The 18,412-nt window shown below is 31.2% G+C and overlaps 3 protein-coding genes and 1 non-coding gene across 4 annotated transcripts; 1 reads left to right on the top strand and 3 right to left on the bottom strand.

The window, feature by feature from the left end:
- Positions 1 to 1,655: 1,655 nt before the first annotated feature.
- On the bottom strand, positions 1,656 to 1,729 carry TRNAI-AAU (transfer RNA isoleucine (anticodon AAU)). Its single transcript has one exon. It is a non-coding gene; the product is annotated as a tRNA-Ile (tRNA).
- A 241-nt stretch (positions 1,730 to 1,970) lies between these two features.
- On the bottom strand, positions 1,971 to 4,859 carry LOC105800487 (transcription elongation factor TFIIS). The gene is made up of 2 exons (XM_012631661.2): positions 4,589 to 4,859; positions 1,971 to 3,352 (listed from the first exon to the last, which is right to left on the bottom strand). The coding sequence occupies exons 1-2, from the start codon at positions 4,751 to 4,753 to the stop codon at positions 2,417 to 2,419; spliced, it is 1,101 nt and encodes a 366-aa protein (XP_012487115.1). The 5' UTR covers positions 4,754 to 4,859; the 3' UTR covers positions 1,971 to 2,416.
- Positions 4,860 to 9,767: 4,908 nt separating this feature from the next.
- Positions 9,768 to 13,724, top strand: LOC105800485 (vacuolar-sorting receptor 1). The gene is made up of 8 exons (XM_052621302.1): positions 9,768 to 10,065; positions 11,840 to 12,529; positions 12,621 to 12,709; positions 12,794 to 12,863; positions 12,953 to 13,036; positions 13,132 to 13,217; positions 13,300 to 13,590; positions 13,671 to 13,724. The coding sequence occupies exons 1-8, from the start codon at positions 9,768 to 9,770 to the stop codon at positions 13,722 to 13,724; spliced, it is 1,662 nt and encodes a 553-aa protein (XP_052477262.1).
- Positions 13,725 to 14,882: 1,158 nt separating this feature from the next.
- Positions 14,883 to 17,132, bottom strand: LOC105800486 (hypothetical protein). Its single transcript, XM_012631658.2, has 7 exons — positions 16,911 to 17,132; positions 16,741 to 16,818; positions 16,481 to 16,587; positions 15,935 to 16,012; positions 15,662 to 15,763; positions 15,380 to 15,461; positions 14,883 to 15,194 (listed from the first exon to the last, which is right to left on the bottom strand). The coding sequence occupies exons 1-7, from the start codon at positions 17,059 to 17,061 to the stop codon at positions 15,076 to 15,078; spliced, it is 717 nt and encodes a 238-aa protein (XP_012487112.1). The 5' UTR covers positions 17,062 to 17,132; the 3' UTR covers positions 14,883 to 15,075.
- Positions 17,133 to 18,412: the final 1,280 nt, after the last annotated feature.

The raw sequence follows: 18,412 nt of genomic DNA, 5'->3' as shown, positions 1-18,412 counted from the left end.
TGTTATATTTTAATTAAATTTATAAAAAAATTGATTCGCCATTCTCTTACATTTTATTGGATCCATTCGATTAATTTCAGTTAATTAGATTTTAATCGAACTATACACACTCCTTTCGTATCATTGCATTTACGCTAGAGATGTGATTGGGTTGAATTTGAATTGAATTTATGTATGATATTAACTTATGATCAAAATCTATTATATGTGAATTAGGTGTGTATTTAAAAGTTTATTTCTTTTATTTATTTTTATCAGGAAAAAGTAGGAATAGAATAAAACAATATTTATGGACATGTAGTCCTAATGTGTAAGGGTGTTTAAATTTCGATTAATACCGAATTAACTGGTCAAACTGATCTAATTCGGTTAATAAATCGGTTAATTGATCTAATTTAATCGGAGGTCGATTAATAATTTTTTTGGAAGTTCGGTTATCGGTTAATTCGATTCAAAATCAAGTAATTAACCGAATTAACAAAATAATTAACTATACAAATTATATGTAGTTTTAATTCGAATAATTCGGTCAAGTGAACATCATAAATTTATTTATTTTGAAAAAGTTTCAACTCGGCTAATGATTAAATGATTAAAATATTCAACTACTCCAGTTAAGATTAGTGGAATTAGATGATTTTGTTATATATACTTACCTTGAAGCATAAAATCTATAAATCAAGTTTTATAAAATTCCGCAGGAAAGAAAAAGAGTTGTTACGTGGCATTACTCTGTTTTGCCAAATTTCATATGGGGAATTATGCCAACTGACGCAACTTTTCAAATTTGCTTCCAAACCTAACTATATATTAGATTATTTAAAGAAATGGGTAAAAATTGATGATTAATCAAAACCGAAATTTGTATTTGAGAATATTTATTTTTCATCATCCATGGTCTAGTCGACTACATCTTTTAATTTTAAAACATTAAATATAATATGAATATTAAAATGTATAAAAATCTTAATTATGATTATAAAATACAACATAAATAATTTTAACTAATCAAAATTTTTATCCCAACTGCAACCATATCATCAAATAAATTTTTATCTCTAGTTAATATAAAATAACATTATTCAAAATAATAATTAATATATATATAATAAAAATACTAATTATTTTAATAATTTAAATACACTGCTAATAAAAATTTCTTAAATCAAAGTATTTGTAACAAAAATTGACATATTATAAAATAAATTTCATGTTATTTTGATTTTTCCTTTCCTTTTCTTAATAGTTAATAAATTAACATGATAATTTGTAGATACAATACATTATTCAATTATATAAATATATAAATATATTTTTATACATAAAATATTAAGTTACCTATTACATAAATAATTAAAATTTATTATTTAAAAGTAAAATATTTTTTTATTTTTCGGTTTGTGGAAACTGAACAATTTAGATATAAATAATTTAGTATAAAATTAAAATTTTATTATATAAATTCATTTAACAAAAGTAAATTCTATTTCTTATTTATAAGTACATTGAAAAATTAAAAAGTAAAATATATATTTTTTATTTTTCTGTTTGTGGAAACTGAACAATTTAGATATAAATAATTTAGTATAAAATTAAATTTTTTATTATATAAATTCATTTAACAAAAGTAAATCATATTTCTTATTTATAAGTACTGGCCCATGCAGGTTTCGAACCTGCGACCTTCGCGTTATTAGCACGACGCTCTAACCAACTGAGCTAATAGGCCAGTTGTTAACGTTTTGTTCAAAAAGTTAAAAGAATGCAAGTGTTTGTAAATATATTTTTACTCCTATTCCATAGTAGTGATCATATTCTCATGCAATATTTGAACATGGATCACTCGGATCATAACAGAGATATTTTCTTCTTCCTCCAAAACAATGGCATATCGTAACAAGTAATCAAGAAGATCCCAACACATGATGGTAGAGGAGAAACCATGGGAATGATACAAAACTAACAACAACTGGAAAAATCAAAGCATGCCTTTATAGCAGTGTTCGTTGGTACATTAAGAAATTAAGACGGCCTAATTCTACCACTAGCATCCTCCTTACCCTTTAGAATGACCATGAATGCATCTAAAAGGGTCATGATGAACAAGACAAGCATTACGTAGTTCACATGAATGCCTTCTACAACCAGAAACATTCAAAGAAGACAAGTCTCCTGTTTTCCGGAACAATGGGAGGATATGGCAATCACCTAAGATGTGTAACAACTGAGTTATGATTTTGGCTCAATCATCCCCCAAACACCTAGTTATCCCTAAGGAAGTCCCTATATAGCATATAAATATGACATTACACTATTATTTAAAATTCAATCCACAAACAAAGATGAACAGAATGTAGCTTCCAAGATGATCAACCTTACACCTTCACCGCATTGACTGACAGATCTCAGGGTCCAACTAACAGAATTTCCAATGGTTGTTGCAGTTTACGCATGTTACATAGGTTGTCATAGGTTCATCTGCACTCCTTGTTTGCATTTGATAGTAAGTGGTCTTGCGTTGACCACAACGCCCACACTTAAATTGATCTGTCGTGGCCTTTGGCGCACCACCACGTTCACAATCAAACAGAGCCTTGTCTTTAATTTCTTTATTTTCACGTTGCCTCTCATCACTGGCCATTTCCTCTGGGGTCATAGTTATGAGCCTTTCAGGTTTCACTTCGCCCAGAAGAACCTTCCTCCTTAAATCTGGATTCTTTGGATCCTTGATGTTGAACATTATAGATCTGTACTTAAATTTCTGGGCGCCATTTGATTTACCCATCTTCTCAAACATCACAGATTCAACAGATACAGCAACCCGGATAGGGTCACAAGCATTCACTTGATCCAGCATGTCTTCATCAGCCTCGCTGGGAACTTTAGACAAGGCCTCTACAAGAATCTCACGAAATTTGTCACGCAAAGGATCATTACATTTGACCAATGATGTCAACTTCGGAGGACCAGCGGGCGGCTGATATTGTTTCTTGACATTTGATGCTTGCCTCTCATCCTTATAAATTGTTTCAATCTTCCCAGCATCTCCTCGGTCTCTCTTGTCAACCATTACAGTGTCTCCATTTGATTCCTTTTTTTCAACTTTGATGGGTTTTACCGAATCACCTTTAGATCTCTCAACCTTCACAGATTCTGTATTGTAGAGTTTTTCAGACTTTACAGCACTTGGCTTAGGAAGTTTCTCAACCTTGACAGCACTAGTGGTGCCATTTTTCTTACTCTTGGTAGTCTCCTCAATAACAATTTTCTTCCACAACTCAAGCAAGTCAGAAGCCACAGTCTTGATTTTCTCTCTAGGATGCTTAGTGAGAGGTCGCAGCTTTTTTCCAACCTGTAATATGCAAGGAATTCAGTTGTTTTTGAAATGTGCATATTCATCAACATAAATAAAACTAGAGACGCAACAACATGAGCAGCAGCAGATGATAATGACTAGGGTAAGACCTACTAACAGAATAAAATATGCCCCCGTTATTCTAAAGCTGTCACCAGTTTTTACCATAAATACAATGATAATCTTCAGTGCCATTGACCAACATCTTCAAGAAGTTATAACTAAACTACAACTACCTGCAATAATAGTTGTAATAGTTGGGAATCTTATGACTTGTTCATGTACCAAAATTGCCTTTTTCATGTTAGCGTGCGACAGAATACATTTTTTTTCATGATAACTCTACATATATAAAATAAATTAAATAACACAGCTACTCTAATTCATGAATAATTTAAAAAATTACAAAATACAAAAAGCTTTCAACATGCTTGATTGGGAAGAAAATGAGATGCTAAATATGTGGATGGGAAATGAAGGAGAGAAACACTTTTAACTTGCTTTGTAAGAAAGAAAAGTGATAAAAAAACAAAATGTGATAGGTGGATGGATGGTGGAATATTACCCACCAACCAAACACAAACAAATTAGGGGTAGGGTAAATGAGGAAGGTATAAGATATATCTATCTGTATGTATATGTTTCCTACATTCTGTTTCTCCTAACTTTCCATATATCCAGCTCTCTATGATTCCTTCCAGTTTGGCAAAAACAGGGGAGGCTTTGACAAAAACATCATACATTTAGGTTTTCCTATATTTAGCACTAGATGCAGTGCAATTTAACTGTCCTAAAAACCTAAAAGGCAGCATTGCCTGACTTCAGATTATTTAAACCTCAAGACATGCGAATCGAAATAAATTCCTCTTGTAATCTCCACTGCTACTATTTAGAATTAATAATCACTAAATTTATCCATTTATCTATTATATGTGTGTGTGTATGTGTGTGTGTGTGTGTGTATGTGTGTGTGTGTATTCTTTGCTTCCGCCTAAAGAAAAGATAAAGGTTAATTTCTCAACCAACCGGATAGAAAAATATTTCATAAAAAGGAATATATTTTTCCTCCTAACTTCACTCAAGAAATTTAACCTAGAGACAAATTAAAATCTATCAACCTATCTATCTAAAGATATATATATATATATATATATATATATATATATATATATGAGATTACTAATCCATCGGAATTAAAAGATGTATATTAATAGGTAGATGAAAGTGAGAAACCTGTGTAGAAACAAGAGTGTCATAAGTGACGGGGAAATCCTTAAGCTGATTCAAGGCGTCAACGCATCTGGAAACTTCAGGGGCGTTGGAGGAAACGGCGTCGGAGGCGGCCAAATCGGCAGCTTTTTTGGCGGCGTCGAACAAATGCAGCAGCTCCCTCTCCATTTAGGGCAAAGCGGAATAACCTAGAGTTAATCAAAGGTAAAAAGAGATCTAGAGGATTTTATAAGGAATGTTTTTTGACGAGAGAGCGAGAGAAGGAAGAAAAAAAAAAGAAAAGAAAAGAAAAGAGAGGCTTTGTTTTGGATCGAATAGTAAATATATGGATAAGGAAGGGGGGTTTTGGTAATAGAACCACATACGGATGAAACGTTGTTGTTATTATTCATCGATGATCAACGATCAGAATTTAATCAAAAGAAATTATCAATGATCAAAAAGGAATTGACGGCATGTGATGTGTGATCACTGATCGTACTCGTACATAAGTCCTGTCAAGCTTCTTTCGTTTCCTTCACTTGGGCTTTTTTCTGGACCACCTTTGTTAGCCTCTCTATATCTCTTTTATTTTAAGCTGTATTTTATAATAAATATTTCATACATACATATATAATCTCATATAAATTTACAGCCTTATGTATAGATATATAGATATATATATTTAAATTACATATAAAATAAATTAGGTATATTATGACAATTTTATTATTTACAACCTATATATTTATAGATTTATGCACGAGTTAAGCAGTCTACCTAATTTGATTTGGTCAATTTTAAATAAGATAATTTAAATAATTTTACGGAAAAAATTCAAATAAAATTATGAAAATGATTTAAATTTAATTGTAAAAATATATAAATATAAATATATTTTATATTATATGAATAGAGAAAATATAACCACTGTGGTTTTCAATTTTAAGCATAGAATTTATTTTCTTTTGAATTGCACCGTAATTTTACATTGTCCATAAGGTTAGTTTTGTTCATCTTAATAATGTTGTTTTAGGATTTGTGTTTCAAAACTGCAGGGATCACACAGTCGTGTGACTTACACGCTCAAGAGACATATCCGTATCACAGGCCGTGTGGGCATTCGAAATACGGACACACAGCCGTGTCTCAACCCGTGTATGTGCCCGTGTAACTCTTTGACAAGTATCCAACAAGTGTTCAACCCGTGTAACTCTTTGCACCTCAAATGACAACTTAAAAACATGTCAAACAAGTATCCAACTTACCTAATTAATTTACCTAACAAAGTTACCAAAGTTCAATACAATTTAAATACATACATACACATATCACTCATACTTACATCACAATTATACCTTATTCTCGTACCAATATATAAGTTGGTTATTTAAACAAAATGTTATTCATAACATTTACACAAGCTAAACTTTGACCAATACCGTACAAAAGCCTATACATGCCATATAAACTGTATTTAACGTTTCAAAAACTATCAATATAAGCTAGATAATGTCACTTGAGTGCTGATCCGATCGTCCAACCTTCCGAAAATGTACAATAACATTAAACAATACAATTAAGCTTAATAAAGCTTAGTAAGTTCAACGAGTTAAACAAAAATCTTACCAAACTAACTATGTTAAATCAAATGATAAAAATTTTCCATGACAATTCCCTGTTATTCACAATTTCAATCGATAAATACATCTGTATTTAAAATCGATACAATAATAAATAACATGTCTTTCAAATTCATTAAATAAATCACTTGACCAAGATTTTTCCATTTGAAGAACGACTTACGGATAAGAGTATATCGTCAACAGAAGCTCATAAGAGCTGGTCCTCCCAAATACGCCAATAGAAGCTGGAAAGCTGAATAGAAGCTTATAAGAGTTGAACAAAAGCTCGTAAGAGCTGAACAAAAGCTCGTAAGAGCTGATCCACCCAATTACGCCAACAAAAAGTAAAACACGAGAGTTCGCAACAAATGCTGAACCCCGATTCACTTGAGAATAATTACAATATCTCCCTCCAATACCATCATACACCAAATTACGAATGTACTCAAATCTCGCGTTCAATTCAAACCGAATATCCAATTCAATATTATAATTCAAACAATAATTCATTTCCAACAAAAGAATATATGCATAATACTAATAATAAATTTATAAAAATGTTAAGTTTTAACCGTACGAACTTACCTGGATTGAATTGTAGTAATTGCAAAAGTTCAAGGACTATTTTGCTATTTTTCCTTTTTTCACGAGTGTCTATGGGATCTTGATCTAGAATATAAAATTACTCATTTATTAGCATATATTTCATTTTCAATTCATTTTACAATTAGTACCCTTTTATTTTTGAATTTATGCAATTATCCCAAACTTTTACAATTTTTACAATTTAATCCCTTAATTAGTTAATCTATCAAATTAACTAATTTTCTTCACTAAATAATCTATCCAAATATTCTAGGCCCTCATACAACCCCTAATAAACTCAAATTTCACTATCAAACCCTAATATTTTGATATTTTTACAATTTAATCCTAAAATCAATAATTAACAAAATCACTTTACAAAATCACCATACAACACAATCAAAGCCCCAAATCCATGTTATTCATAAAAAACATCTAATATTTATCAATGGCAACTTCCAAAATTTTTAACAGGATAAAAAACGAATGTACGGGTTAGCTGAACCTAGTTGCAACGATCACAAAAACATAAACATTATAAAAAACAAAATAAGAATTGAACTCATATGGAACCGAAAAAAAATGAAGAACCAGCTTAAAGCTTCCTCCTATGGCGGTTTAGGCCGAAAATAGAAGAAGAATGCATAGATAACTTTCAAATTCCAATTTGTTTTATTTTAATTTCAAGTAAATTACGATTTTGCCAATCAATCATTTAATTTTATTATTTTACTCTTTTTTTTTGGGTGAAAAATGAAACTTACAAAACATTTTATTATTTTACTTTAACATGCCGTCCCACCATCTTAATTTAGGTATATTTATTACTTAAGTCCTCCTTTATTCATTAATCAAGCAATTTAATCACTTAATTATTATAATTAGCAAGTTTTGCACCTTTTTCAATTTAGTCTTTTTTAATTAATTAACTATCGAAACATTAAAAATTTTCAACGAAACTTTAATACCACCTAAATGACACTTTGTAAATATTTATAAAAATATTTACGGCTCGGTTTATAGAAACGAAGTCCCGATACCTCACTTTTTAAAACCACTTGACCTAGGGTCTTACAACTCGAACCTAATAAATCATTATAAAACATAAATTACCAATTCAAAGACCTTTTTAAAATCATATTTTACTCGTAAATATTAAATAATAATATTTACGAACTTACTCACCGGATTTGGTGGCCTTGAAACCACTATTTCTGGCACTACTAAAAAAATCGGACTGTTACATTATCATTAGAAAAAAATAACAACTATTATATGAACTTTTATAATGATAATAATGATAATCAAAATATTATCAACTTTTAGATCAAAATGAATGTTTTTAAACCATGAATTTATCATTTTCCGGCCTGATTAAAATAAAATACTTAACAACCATTTTTTCTTTTTATTGATTATTTAAACAATGATATAAATTTTTTATAGAACTCTAAATTCAAATAGAGTATAGATTTGAAAAAATAGCACTTATGTGATTATTTTACTCTTTAATTTTCTTTGTTCAAATAGTTATTTTTATTACTAATTTGAGAATAAATATACGATGTGTGCTCCAAGTTTATTGGAATTGGATCGAGAACCGATCAATACATTGTTTTGATGAAAGAAGTTGAACTGGTACAAATTAATTGAATCAAAATTTTTATTTTAATATAATTTTTACGATTTTTAATAATTTATTTAATCAAATTTGACCAACCGGTCATACCAAAACCAGTGACCTAATGAATTTGGTTACAAAACCATTGGTATCTTTATTTAGTAAAAAGTTTTATTATTAGAAGATATTTGTCTTAATTTTAAATGAAAAAAAACTGCTAGAAATTAGACTTTTACAAAAAATTATATCCTTTTTAAATAATATAAAATGAAAAAAAATAGATGTTAGAGATTTTATTTTGATGAGATAAAATAGGTGATAAATCTATGGTTTAAAAATATTTATTTTGATTTTTGATCAAAGGGTTGGTAACATTTTAAATCTCATGATTATCATGAAAGTAAATTATTTTTTAAGGTTTCATGAATATAAATAGAAACTATAAAAATCATAAACATTTAAAACTAAATACTAATTAAGATGAATCCTAAATAGAATAGAAAAATCATAAACATCTAAAACTAAATACTAATTAGATTATTATGTAATTTTAAAACTAACAATACATTTAATTTAATTTGTTTTTCTTTAAATATATATTTCGATGAATATACTTGAGAGGTTCCTCTATTACGGGACTTGATTAAATTAGTTTCTCTACTATTAAATGGATCAATTTAGTCTCAGTACTATTACAAAGAATCAAATTAGGCCAAGTTAGAATAGAGTTAATATTTTCTGTTTAAAAATATCATTTATTGTTTAACAATGTAAATATATTTAAAAATTTTATGGTTATATAAATGAAATTTTTTGTTTGAAATTGAACGGCAATTGAAAAATATAAATTTTAAGATATATTTTTATACAATAAATATTAACTCGGTTACAATATGGACTTATTTGATTCTTTTTAACCGTATAAAAGATTAAATTAATCCTTTTAATAATAGAAGAATTAATTTGATCTACGACTTCCGACGTGCTTTAACTTGTAAATTTCGGTAATGGATGTGGTAATTTTGGGTGCCACCTTCTCTAAGACCGAGCAATGAAAAAGAAGAAAAAAAATGCATGCATGTTGAGTGATTCCTTAAACGGCACAAGACTCGTTGTCGCTAGTTAATTATTGAAGAAGACTTTGTTGTTCTCGTCATGTATGATAAATCGATAACATTATATGTCAAAGCTCAAACATTGGATTTATCAAATAAAATAAAATAAAAAACAGATACTTTGGAACCCTCTTCAGACTCCATTTTTGTCTTCTCTGGGTCTTTATTTAGATCTTAAAAAAGTTGATCATTTTTATGCTAAGTTATTGATTGTAAGATTTGGTAATCTTTGAGCAAATTTTGTTTTTGAAGGAAAGATGAGAGAGAAGCTTAGGGTATTAATTTGGGTATGCATGCTGTTATGGGGGAATTGTTTGGGCAGTTTTGTGGTGGAGAAGAACAGTTTGAAAGTGACATCGTGGGCGAAGTCAATCGTAGGGGTTTATGACAGTTCGATTGGGAGTTTTGGGGTTCCTAAGCACAGTGGAACCTTGGTGGGTATGGTTGTTTATCCTAAAGCAAACAAACGTGGATGCATCAACTTTGATCAGTTTGGCATGTCGTTCAAATCAAGGCGTGGTGCACTTCCCATTGTTCTCCTTCTTGATCGTGGAGGTCTGTTTCTTTCAATTCTATCTTTCGAACCCATCAAAGTTAGATGATAAAATGTTTTTTTTTTTTGGTAGATGTAGATGCTTTCCGTCTAAACTTTATGAATCCCTTTGAATTTTCTTTATAGTAGAGAGACAAAAATCAAACATAAATATTTCGAGAATAATATCTTGATTGTTGGAACAGTGAGACACTCCAAAACAGATACTCTTCCTCAACCTTACTTAATTTGATATCTATTTAACTGAAAAATAATTAAAAAATATTTTATAAATTTAAAAAGAATGCATACCAAGTGAATTTGAACTTTAGACATTATGGTTTTAACTTCTCGATAAAAATCATTTATTTTACATGATTTTTTATAAATATATCTTTACCAGTTTAAATAAGTGTATCATTCTAATATTTATGTACTACAATTACAATAAATCTAACTAAACGCAAGTCAAGCCAAATCAAAACTCTAAATGGAGCATTGTTTTTTATATCCATAAAACTTAAATTCAATACTTTACTTAAGAAACATTCAGCTCCTTATAACTCAAGCTACTAACCATGGTTGGAATTTATATTTGTTGAAAATAAAAATTTCATTTTCAGCAACTCAACATTATCTACTACATAAGGTTTAAGTTTATCTTGCATCAAATATAAATTTTAGACCAGTCTTTTTTTATTATCTAAATTTGAAAACTCAATCTAATTAATTTTAATTCGATTTAACCACAAAAATTAAACAACTCAAACACTTCTAACGTTAACTTGAAAGATTCAAATGATAAAATCTGAAACGATCCGTACTAGAAATAGCTCTATTACAAATTCAAATAATTTGTACTTAAATGACCTAAACTTCAAAACAACCCTAATCTAAAATATGTAAAATTTTCAATTCTGAATTAACTCAATCCATATTAACTCAATTCAAAATTAACTCTCTCCACTCGAATTTTTTAATATATTTTATGTCCATTTTACGATTTATGCTTAGAGTAAGTAATTTCTTTTTAGCAATGTCACAACCAAGGTTACATTGTATTTAAATAAATGGCTACATTATACTTATAAAAGCTGTTAGGGGAATGGGATTGATGGAAGAATTGGACAAAGACTGTTTGCGACGAATACGCTGCTAGTCTTTTGGATGCGGGATTTCCGCTCTTAGGGGAATATCCGCTCTTTTAGTCCACTCTTTGAGACATCTATTAGACCGTGGGGCATGAACACGAAGGGTCGACTTTCACGTGCCTTAGAGGAGAAAGCGGTTATAAAAGAATTGATCAATCTTCCGCCGATTAGAGTCAATGCTCATTCTTTTTTCAGTCTCACCACTAGAAGTAGTTGGGAGTTGGCATTTGTTAAATTTAGCATTGCCATTGCCTTGTGTGTGGATTTAAACTAGTATTAGGTCTTTGTCAGGCCCGACCCTGGAGGTCGTCTGGCTGCCTAAGGCCCAAAGTTAAAATGGGTCTAAAATATTATTTTTTAGTTTTTAAGGGTCTTAAAATTTTTATTTTAACTTTTAAAAGTAAACAAAATTACCAACTTTTAATGGGCTCAAAAATTATTATTTTTAGCTTTTGAGGGCCTAAAATTTTTTTTACTAACTTTTAAGGGACCTAAAAAGTTTATTCCCCAAACTTTTAAGAAACCTAAAACTCCATTTTATTATTTTGCCTAGGGACCCAAAAATGTTAACAACGGGCTAGTATTTGCTTTTCTCAACTTGCTTTAACTGCGCCTGCTTAATATCATAATGTTGCTGTTGTGGTAGATTGCTTCTTCACCTTGAAGGCACTGAATGCTCAGCAAGCTGGAGCTGCTGCCATTCTCATCGCCGATGACTTTAATGAGCCCTTGATAACCCTGAATACCCCTGAAGAAACTTCTGCTTTTACCGGATACGTGCAGGACATCGCCATTCCATCAGCACTCATTACTAAATCACTAGGTGACAGAATCAAGGAGGCCCTTAGTAATCGGGACCATGTTGATATAAACCTTCACTGGAGGGAGCCCCTTCTACGTCCTGACGAGCTGGTCGATTACGAGTTTTGGACCAACGGCGACTATGAGTGCGGACCAACATGTGACAGCCAGCTCGAATTCATCAACAACTTCAAGGGAGCGGCTCAAATACTTGAGCAGAAAGGGTACACTCGTTTCACCCCACATTATATGACTTGGTATTGCCCTGCATCTTTTATTTTGGCCGAACAGTGCAAAACGCAATGCATCAATCATGGGAGGTACTGTGCTATGGATCTCAAGCATTATCCTAACAGACGATATGACGGTAAAGATATTGTCATTCAAAATCTTCGACAAGCTTGCCTTTTCAAAGTTGCAAATGAAAGTGGAAAGCCATGGCTTTGGTGGGATTACGTTACAGACTTTGCGATCCGCTGCAAGTGGATAGACAAGTATACTAAAGAGTGTGCAGATAAAGTTATCCGATCTCTCGGTAGGTTACATCTTTATGCATAATGAACTGTAAAAAAGTACTAGCTGTACTTGTACACTTCAATTGCTTTTTATTTCTTCTTAATTTGTAGGTATTGATGTTACTAAAATCGACGACTGTATTGGAGACACCGAGGCTGATGCACAGAATCCGATTCTTGAAGCTGAACAAAAAGCACAGGTCATGTTATTTTTTAAATTTTATACCATCTTTGTTTATACCTTGGCATTGAGAGTCTGACTTAGGCTGTTATTTCGGTTTCAGATTGGGGAAGGCAACCGTGGAGATGTTACTATGTTGCCAACTCTAATGATAAATAACAGGCAGTATCGAGGTTCGAATACAAATTTACTTTCATCGTTGTTGGCAACATGATTGCCTGAATTACCTTGCATAACCGGTGCCTTTTTCTGATGGATTTAGGGAAGTTGGAGAAAGGAGCTGTTCTCAAGGCAATTTGTGCAGGTTTTCAAGATGCCACAGAGCAAGCGATTTGTTTAAGTGAAGGTTATCATCTATTGCACTCGATTTACGAGCATTTTCTTCTTGTGGTCGCTTATATCAGACAATGATGAACTTGTACTTGTATTGTAAATGAATAGTCTTAACGGATATAGAAACCAATCGGTGCTCGGAAAACAACGGTGGGTGCTGGGAGGACAACATTGCTAACATTACTGCATGCAGAGTATGTTCCTTGTAGGCAACTTCTTGTTACATCGACCATATGTTCAATTTAACCTATTTGCTAATACCTTTTTTGCTTTTAGGATACCATCCGTGGACGAGTATGCGAGTGCCCCGTTGTTAACGGTGTGAAGTATTACGGAGACGGTTATACGCATTGCGAAAGTAAACATGTTTACTTGACAAGAAAGAAACCTAGTTTACAAACTAGAGACAGTGGTTATACGTATTGTGAAAGCAAATATATTTCCTTGGTGAGGAAGAAACTTTGTTTACAAAGATGTAATCCTAGTGAGATCGTCGTTTGGGCAATAGTTCTCGGACTAGGTGTTGCTGGAGCTGCTGGATATGCATATTACAAATACAAAATCCTGGTAAGATCGCTGCTTCGGTATTTACTTCCCCATAGATTAAAGGTTTTAGAATGTGAGGTGATTTTCATTTGTTGATGCAGACCACATGGATTCCAAGATTTGCACAATACTCGGCACTGAATAACAAAGCATAACAAGGTTTACCAATGACCATTAAGTTTATGTGTAATAATAATAATAATAATAATAATAATAATAATTTCAGTCGGTTGCCATACGTATATAAAAAAATGGTTAAAGCTTTGTATTTGGCACGAGATAGTATGACACTCATTCCCTCACCTCTATTATTAAATAGAAAAAGAAAATAAATATTTAAATTATGATATTTCATTTTTATCCAAATTCTATCTAAAATAATATAGAATATCGTGTTAGTAAAAGTAAATCTATTAAATAACTATTCAAAAACCAAAATTTACTAATATCAAGCAAAATAATTTTTTTCAATACTTAATTCTACTTATAACTAGACCTAATCATGGACCGGGTCACCCAATCCGGTCTGAAGGTTCACTCGAAAAGTGGGAGAATTTAAACAAAAATATAGGCCTGAAAAATGGGCTTGGGCAAAAAACGAGACCCATTTTGTAAATGGGCCGAGCCTATGGTAAGTTTTTACATATCTGTTGCTTTTGCTGCTGTTTTTTTTATAATCTTTTTGCCGCTGTTTTGTCACTATTTAGCGCCGTTTCACTATTATATTACTACTACTTTGTTGTTATCTGTTTTGTCAATATTTTAGTGCCGTTTCGCTATTATATTACTGCTACTTTGTTGTTATCTGTTAAATATTGTATAACTCTTATTTTATTCTTAATTTTGCTAATATTTTAGAGATATTTACTTGCCAAATTGCACCTATCCTAGTGTTATTTAAATATAAATAATTTTTTTAATTTATTTTCAATTTGTTGGAAATATTTATTTTAATGTTTTTAGTATATTTAGTATATTATATTTTTTAAATTTATTTTTATATAATTTTTTAATATAAAAAATGTTAATACAAGCGGACCAGACCAAACCAAACTCAAATTTTAACATTTTTATCTGAACCGGGTTTAAGTAAAATTTTAGACCATTTTTCGGACCAAACCAAACCCAAACCTAGAAAAAAGACTTAAAATTCTATTGAGACTCAACCCGAACCTGGCCATGATAACCTCTTCTTATAACCAAAACAATTTGTAATATAAATTCAGTGGGTATAGAATTGTGTAATAAAATTGTCACTTTGTAAAACCACACTCAGTTAACAACTAAGAGTCCATAAAAGAAAATCAAAATGATGCACAGAATCTAAAACCATATAATATTTGAAATGGCCGCAACCTCTCACCAATCCACTAGGGTAGGGCTTGGTGCAAATTCCTCAAATAAAATTTTTAGGGTACAACAATCTGACATTGTCTAATCTTAATTTACATAAAGAAATACACTAAAGAAAAAAAGGCAATTATAGGAATTCTCGAAGCCAAAAACTTATGCACGGCTCATATATTGCCCAGTTCTTGTATCCACCAATATTTCATCACCAATGTTTACGAATAGCGGAACATTAACCACTGCGCCCGTATCAACAGTTGCAGGCTTCGATCCACCTGTCTCGAGATTGTTAGATAATGTCAAACAAAACCCAAAGTCATCTATGTGTCGGACAAAAATGCCAGACATGAATACTTCAAGAAAAATGAAAAGTTCAAGTAACATGAAGGACCATGAACATATTAGACCAATAACATAATGGGGTAAGAGTTGGGACCTTAAAGGAAGCACATTACATTACCTGAAGCAGTGTCACCTTTGAGACCTGGATCAACGTCGACCACAGTAAGCTGAACCGTGATGGGGAGCTCAAAATCAATAATCTACAACAAAGTGTAGACAGTAGACAGATTAGCATAATTTACAGTAATATGTTATGCTAATCTTTGCTGCTAATTACCAGATACAACAATCTGCACATATACAGGCATACGGTACTGATAAGATGACGTTAAGTATACATACAATGCAGATGTCTACTATGTAACAGAGGAACTATATGTGTGTGCATATATATGTAAACCTTTCCATTCCAGAAGAGCAAATTGCAGTCCATTCCCTCTTTCAACCACTTCGTCTTGTCACCTACATCTGCCTCATTTAGACGGGATTCTTCGAATGTGTTCTGTAAGAAATTAAAACATCATTATAAGACTGATTTTGCAGAAGATTACAAGTTACTGCATGAACTATATGGCATTGCTTCAAATTTTCATTTGATGGGTAAAAAAGCCATATCTCTGGAATTGAATTAATATTATCTATCTAACAGGGATATGATTATAGTGGAAATTACCAGGTCCATGAAGACAAACTGGGAACCATCTTTGTATGTGAACTGCTTCGATTCCTTGAAAACGTTTGCCTCCTCAATCTGTAAAAACAAGTGCATAGGCATGAAAAGAAGAAAAAACAAGTATTCATAAAGGCTTTGTATTCAAATCGAAACAAAGGAGAAATGGCAGCAGTATATAAGATGCTGGCAAACACAAGGATCCTTCCAAGTCCGATATTTTTAAAATGACTTAACTAACTCTATGAGAAACTCCATGACCTATTTTCATTCTACGGTGCTTGAACTCTTCATTTTTCTTTTAAGTGCTCATAACCGGCACATGAATAAGGGGATATAATCTACAAGGATGCTCCAAATACATTGAAAAGCCTAGAAAAATCTAACCATACCCGTATTGGACATATACCTGTATCATACATTCAGACCCGAGTCTGAGTAACATAGCTTTTATCCTCTAAATGCTACTAAAGTGTAAGCTGAAATAGCAATGTATAAGAGCTGACAGCTAAGCGATACATCAATTTAGAATTAGAGATTGAATATTACCGTACTTCCAGCTCGAAACGTTTTCTCCACGGTGTTTCCAGTGATATAATTGCGCATTTTGGTTCTCACAAATGCAGCCCCTTTTCCAGGTTTCACATGAAGAAACTCTACAAAGAACCAGAATTTCATATCAGAAAAAAACTATAATCACATACAAATTAAAATACCCACTACTCCATACTCAATAACCAAGCATATAAACAGAATGGGAATTAATAATTTGTAGAAACAACTAGAAAAACAAAAAAAAAAGTAAGTACCCAAAATTCGCCAAGGAGCACCGTCAACTTCAAGGTTAGTACCCACTTTGATATCGTTACTAGTCAAAGCGTAAATCCCTGAAACCAAATTAAAACACATTATTTAAAAAAAAAAAGAAGGGTGTTTCAGAAATGTATAGGAAATGAAGGGGGGAAAGTGGAAAATGTACGGAGAGTTCTGGGAGGAGATTGGGTTTTTGGAGAAAAACGCATTGGAATAAGCATTGGTTTTGAAGAGAATTTAAGTGAAGATGAAGTCCGGAAGATTGAAGTAGCTGATGAGATACTGAAGGTTGCAGTTCCCGCCATCGCCATAGCCATGGCTATTTGGGAAAAAGCTTGAGAAAAGAGAAAATGTCTCTGAAAATTGAAGTGTTTCTTTGTTTAGATAAGGCATAAAGGAAAGGGAAGGATTGGGCTTTTTGCTTTTCTTTATTTGATATTTGTTTGGGCTAAAAAGCAAAACCTGTTCTTTCTTGCTGCCCAAACATATGTTTTGGGCTTATGTAATTAAAAAAAGGTTAAAATTGTTGTTAGTCCCTGCATTTTAATAAAATTTAAGATTTAATCCTTATACTTAAAAAGTTTAAATAACTAATAATTTTATTATAAAAAAAATTACAATCCTAAAAGCATACAATTTAATAATATAATATTTATGAGTTAATTAATAAAGGATTCTGATATCAATGATATACTATTATCATTTTACATTGTTATTCTTTTATAATTATTATATTTATTATTAATAAAAATAACTAATAAATCTATTTTTTAAATCAATCTTGAAAGCATGCAATTTAATGATATAATATTTGTAAGTTTATTTACAAAATTGATAATTTTAAACCTAAACTAACATTATTGGTAAATATAAAACTTTTTATAACTTAAAATAAAAATATGCGAGGATGATATTTTAAAAGATTTAAAATGTATTATTAGTGCTTGTACTTTTTTAGAATTGAGATTTAATTTCTATATTTAAAATTTTACTCCAAACATTGTTGTTATTTGTAATTTCGGATAAATTTATCAGATATTTATTTTTTCTATCTTATAAATTTATAAATTTATCAATTGTATTTCTTCCTCCTAGCCATTTCCACTTGCTCTGTTTGCTATGTGCTACAACAATCTGCAAGACAAGACCAACAAATATATATAGCATTCATATGGCAAAGGCGATAAGCATATTCAAGATTTTGTTTAACTAATGTGAAGATGATATAAAATTATAGCAAGCAGTTTCATGTTAGAAAAATAACAAATGGAAAATTTAGACTATATTCAGAGCATACTTACAAGAAATTAACGTTTCCAGACTATCGAAGCAGTAGAAAAGAGCAACGGTGAAATGAAAAAAAAAAAAAAACTCTCTAAACTTATATTATATATAGATAGTTACTTGTCACGGCTTAGACCTTTCGTCTCGCAAATCGTGCGGCCTTAGGCGATCCATTCGTCAAAACTCGCCCAAGTCAGCCTTTACGCCCAAAAGTGAGGATTCCTTAGAATTCCTCCAAGGCACCAATTTGTATAGCGAAAGCGAATTGTGCTAAAAGAAGCTACAAGAGAACAACAAAAAGAGCGCTCGCAAAGTGTTTGAGTAAATGCTCTCAATTCTTATTCACAAAGAATAATTTGGGCTTTAGTTATAATTTGAAAAAGA

The sequence above is a fragment of the Gossypium raimondii genome, chromosome 9, assembly GCF_025698545.1.
Source record: "Gossypium raimondii isolate GPD5lz chromosome 9, ASM2569854v1, whole genome shotgun sequence".
Taxonomy (NCBI): domain Eukaryota; kingdom Viridiplantae; phylum Streptophyta; class Magnoliopsida; order Malvales; family Malvaceae; genus Gossypium; species Gossypium raimondii.
Note: the sequence above shows the minus strand (reverse complement) of the source record. Positions and strands in the feature narration are given on the sequence as shown.

Bases quoted from the DNA above. Each gene is read 5' to 3' on its own strand.
- LOC105800487 (XM_012631661.2), bottom strand. From the start codon at position 4,753: ATGGAGAGGGAGCTGCTGCATTTGTTCGACGCCGCCAAAAAAGCTGCC. The intron at 3,353-4,588 runs GTTTCTCACTTT...TGCATATTACAG, and splicing joins ACACTCTTGTTTCTACACAG to GTTGGAAAAAAGCTGCGACC.
- LOC105800486 (XM_012631658.2), bottom strand. From the start codon at position 17,061: ATGGCTATGGCGATGGCGGGAACTGCAACCTTCAGTATCTCATCAGCT. The intron at 16,013-16,480 runs GTAATATTCAAT...TTGTTTTTACAG, and splicing joins CGTTTCGAGCTGGAAGTACG to ATTGAGGAGGCAAACGTTTT. The intron at 15,764-15,934 runs GTAATTTCCACT...AATTTCTTACAG, and splicing joins AGTTTGTCTTCATGGACCTG to AACACATTCGAAGAATCCCG.
- LOC105800485 (XM_052621302.1), top strand. From the start codon at position 9,768: ATGAGAGAGAAGCTTAGGGTATTAATTTGGGTATGCATGCTGTTATGG. The intron at 12,710-12,793 runs GTCATGTTATTT...TTTCGGTTTCAG, and splicing joins AAGCTGAACAAAAAGCACAG to ATTGGGGAAGGCAACCGTGG. The intron at 13,218-13,299 runs GTATGTTCCTTG...TTTTGCTTTTAG, and splicing joins CTAACATTACTGCATGCAGA to GATACCATCCGTGGACGAGT.